At 50.3% G+C, this 4557-nt stretch overlaps 1 protein-coding gene across 1 annotated transcript in view; it reads right to left on the bottom strand.

The window, feature by feature from the left end:
* LOC113215814 (pyrokinin-1 receptor-like) overlaps positions 1 to 909 on the bottom strand; it is a 29249-nt gene extending 28340 nt beyond the window's left edge. Inside the window, exons 1-2 of the mRNA XM_052277282.1 lie at positions 533 to 909; positions 4 to 126 (exon numbers count right to left, since the gene is read on the bottom strand). Of these exons, the coding sequence (XP_052133242.1) occupies positions 4 to 126; positions 533 to 882 (473 nt within the window). The 5' untranslated portion in view covers positions 883 to 909. The remainder of the gene's footprint in view (positions 1 to 3; positions 127 to 532) is intronic.
* Positions 910 to 4557: the final 3648 nt, after the last annotated feature.

The raw sequence follows: 4557 nt of genomic DNA on the forward strand, positions 1-4557 counted from the left end.
AGCAGTCGGCCCCCTCTGCGCCGCGCCTGGTGCTTGGCCAGCGGGTGCACGATGGCGATGTAGCGCTCGCACGTGAACAGCAGGATGGTGAGCACCGTGGCGTTGGCCGACGTCTCCGCGGCCAGCCTGCCATCACGAAGAAAAGAACAAAAAAAACCAATAAGAATAACAGTAACAATTACAAAACACAATTTCAAACACTGGAGTAACTAATGTTACCGAGGTAACGTTTCATCATGTGACCAAGCCCGGTAACGTTTTCTGATGCAACCTACCCCATGCAAGGATAGGGCCATCACAAACTGGTTGCATCACCAAACGTTACCTGGTTTGGTTGCGTCAAAGAAACGTAACCTCGGTAACATTAGTTTTTCCAGTGAAAAGACACAAAAACAATAACAACAAAAACAATAGCAAACAAAGCCACATAAAAAAATAACAAAAACAATGACAAAACTCAATAACAAAAGCAAATAATACTAAAAACCAAATAAAACCTATTTTATTTAACAGACAAAACATGAAAACTTACCCCTGGATGACGCACACGGGCTCGTTGAAGGGGTACGGGTAGGGGAACCAGATCTTGTGCAGCTCGAGCGGCAGGCCCGAGATGAGCAGCAGGAGGTCGGAGCAGGCCAGGCTGAACAGGTAGAAGTTGGTGGCCGTGCGCATCTGCCGGTTGCGGCCGATGACGATGCAGGTGCTGATGTTCCCCAGGACGCCGAACACGAAGATGACGACGTAGAGCACGCTCAGCGGCAGGATGAGCGCCAGGTGGTCGCGCTCGAACACCGGCTCGGCCCACGGCGTCCGGTTGGCCGCCGACGCGCTCGAGTTGTTGAAGGACAGGACGGTGAGCGCGGTGGACAGGGCCTCCATAGGCTGCGGGCAGCAGAGCGTCGCGAATCAGTTTGGAGAGTACCTTGAGGGCCGACAGGGACATGGACCAGGGTTAAATATTTTCAAAATTCTCGGAAATTTTCGGAAAATAACGACAAACTTCCAAAGTCTCGTAATTTTTCCGTTTTCTCCAGAAATTTTCTGTGTTTTTTTTTCGGAAATTTCCCGGGGCTTCCGACCCTAGTGTACGTACACGGTGCTACAGTACTCACGATTTGCGGACGACACAACGTGGAAATTTCCACTCGAGCAGTATATTACGCTTAGAAAATCGTTTCCTTAAAACAAGATAATTTCCTTGAAAAAAAAAAAGTTCAATCAACGAAATTGACCTTACAGTGTTTACCGCTAAGCAACTTTACGGGGAAGTTCCGGGAAGTTCACCGCACGCTTTTATCTTCGGGCAACGAAACACCAGCGGCTAGAGTTTGCAGTCGGTCAGCCACGGCCAGACGAGCTTACCCGACTGTCTACTGTCTCTCTCCCTCTAATGTCACGTCAGATGGGAGTGAGAGAGGACAGAAGAAAATCGGGTAAGCTCGCCTGGCCTTGCCCGACCGATTGCGAACTCTACCCGCGGCCACGCTTGAGATCGGAGCGGTGTACCCCCCGTGTATGGCGCTCATTGCGATGACGTTTTCACAAGTTCTGCCGATGCCATTACTTTGGCGCTCTTTAGGCGCTCGTTCGGCTGCCTTCCCTCTCGAATTGCCGATATATACCTCTAGGAAACCAGTCGTCGTGCCGAACGCAGGCGCTGCCGAGTGCGTTGCTGACTCGTGTAACGAACGTAATGGGACCCGATTGCTAGGCTTGTTAAGGTCTTTGTTGAGGTCCATACGACGAGAGAGAAAGAGAGAGAGAGAGAGAGAGAGAAAGGGGGGGGGGGGCGGAGAAGAAGATAGTGGCGCGGGGCAGCGTGGGAGGGCTGCACAACCGCGGAGAGAAGCCAACAAGGGAAGCAACGTCAACAAGTGTTATCGGAAAGCGTCAGCGAACCTCGCCTCTGGGGCAGGCAGCCGAAATACCACCGCAGACCTGAAAAAACATTGCAAAAAAAAAGACAAAAAATTTACAAAAGCAATACTTCAAAGGGAAAATGTGATTTTATTTGTGTGTGCAACACAAGAACGGCATAAGAAAGCGCAATGCGGGATGATCCTCTCGCAGAGATGCGAAGCCACTCAGCGCATGTTTGTATTCGTTTTAGGTGCGTATTCTGCATTCAGAGTTTAGCTGCAAAACGACGTGTGGAGTGGAGGCGACAGAGGATTTATTTCAAACAGTGTTCTTCGCCACCCCGCATAATAACACGAGAAGGAGGCGAGCGCCAACATGGCATAGCCGAGGATGCCCGCCCGTCGAGCCAACGGTATCTGCGGCGAACTACTATTCTTTCGTCCTACAGTCTCCCCCTCTCTGCCTCTCCGCGTATCCGCTGCTCGCCTGGCTCCACGCTGTCCGGCGCCCCCGTACAAGCACCCCCCTACCACCCCACACCCCTTCCTCCAACCCGCACGTCTGCTCACGACCAGATGCTGGATTTATGTTGTAGATTAAACGGCGCCAGATTTATACCATTTCTGAAGTAATTTCAGACTTGTGCTGCAGCAGGGGCGAGCGGTGCTGCGTGGCCGGACTGGGAGGCTGGCTGGCGTTGCTGGCGTTGCTTTTGTTCTTGTTTTGTGCACCCTGCCCCGTCCCGCCCTACCCCGCCGCGCACGCGTGTCCGACCCGTCCGACCAGACCCACAGCTTCTCCTCAATAGCCATTTCATTTTCCCCCGAATGCTGAGATGCACCGCCCCGTTTCACCCCACCCCACCTCACCCCATCTTTTGGCCTATCAGATCAATTTTAAAAATGAAGCAAGCGGGGAAGAAGAATAAAAGAGTGCCTCACCCGTATCTGTGACGGGCCCCGCGCAGCTAATGAAAGCTACTTAAACGGATTGAAGAGGACTTGGGTTGTCGGACTTACGGGTGTCGCAAGGTGAGCAAGACTGAAACCCAGATTCAGAGGCCTTACCATCAGGGGTACGCGGGATTCGAACCCACAACCCCGAGCGCCGAGTCAATTCGACAGTTACAGTGACCCTGCCACCAGAGCTACCCAGCCAACGGAGGTGAGCGGTGTTCCGATTCTACTTGAACTTCAGGTCGGCCCTGAGGCCTTACACCAGCGCCAAACGGAGCGCGAAAAATGTTGCCGAGCCTGGAGTCGAACCGTCGACCCCCGACGCTCTGGGCGGGCGCTCTACCGACTGAGCCAGAGAGGCGAGATACGCGGGCTGTCGCTCCAGGGAACGAACCATTCTACCCAGTCGCTGATGGCAAAAAAAGTCAAAGTGTGTTATGGGAAATTTTTTGATTGCCCAAATCACAAAAGGGTACTAATTTGTGCGTTTTGAAGTGTGGAGATCAATAATATCAAAAGGTGGCGATAACTTTTTGGAGGTTTATTTGGTGAGAGGCCAGCCGGTGCCGGGACCCAACCCTAGAAGTGCCAATGCCCATTAAAAACGCGCATTGAAGGTTATGTATTTAAGGCGCATTTCCTGCGCATAATGTGGATAATAAATTTTGATTGTAAACTGTATTGCCTTCAATTTAATGGGCATTTAATGCTCATTCAGGTTGGCGCTATTGGGGAAAGTGTCGCACTGGCCCTGCACCCGGACGTGTGGCGCAACTGCCACCGTCCCGGGTAGAAATGTAAGCTGTGAAGGTAAATTGTCGTTGTTCACACCGAGGTTCAAACGCTCAAATGACCTGCACACTTCTTGACATTTTTACCCTGGACCTGACCTTACATTTCTACCCGGGGCCCGTCATAGATACGGCTGAGGCAGACCTTTTTCCCCGCTTCCTTTATTTTTTAAAATTATAGGTGCCATGATACGTTTTCAAGCGTATCAATTTTTATTTGCTCACCTGCCTGCAAGTGTGTGAATGTCTTGTCGCACACCTGCAGGTGTGTGAATATTTTGTCGCAAGCGTGTGAATTCTGCTGTGAAGCGGAGCAAGGGGCTAACTTGACTTAGCACCGCTACTGCAGGTGATTGACATTCGTACACGTCCTTGTCAGTGCTCATGTTAGGTTTTAATGCAGCAGGAATACTGACTAAAGTGTTCTATCAGTAATGCGGATTAGTTCCTTTTTACATTACTGACAATTTGTTTTTTACTAGTATATATATTGAACGAAACTACAAGTAGTAATTAACAAATTGATTAGTAACTCATGCTGTGGAGAATTATACGTTTGAACTGACAAAAATTCAGTACAGTCCGAGAAGGTGATTGAACTGACAAAAAATCAGTACAGTCCGAGAAGGTGAAAAGCATGGCATTGTATTGTTTGCAGTATGGGCGCGCTTCGATCCACCATACATAAGGTGTTCGGCAAATCATTACCACGCGATGCCACTTTGCACACGGCAAGTTTTCCAAACCTTATCGTTATGAAAACATCGTGCGGGCCTCGATGTGAGCGCAGTCTGCTTGCTTTTGCTGCGCATGTTGCACCCCCATCTCTGTGCACTACTACTTCTCTTTCTAGGGGCTCCTCTCGAGCGGCACTAATTCATTTCTCTCTCTCTATCTTTCTCTCTTTCTCTCGCTCTCTCTCTCTCTCTCTCTCTCTCTCTCTCTCT

Source organism: Frankliniella occidentalis, unplaced genomic scaffold (assembly GCF_000697945.3).
Source record: "Frankliniella occidentalis isolate FOCC.00 unplaced genomic scaffold, Focc_3.1 Scaffold9, whole genome shotgun sequence".
Classification (NCBI taxonomy): domain Eukaryota; kingdom Metazoa; phylum Arthropoda; class Insecta; order Thysanoptera; family Thripidae; genus Frankliniella; species Frankliniella occidentalis.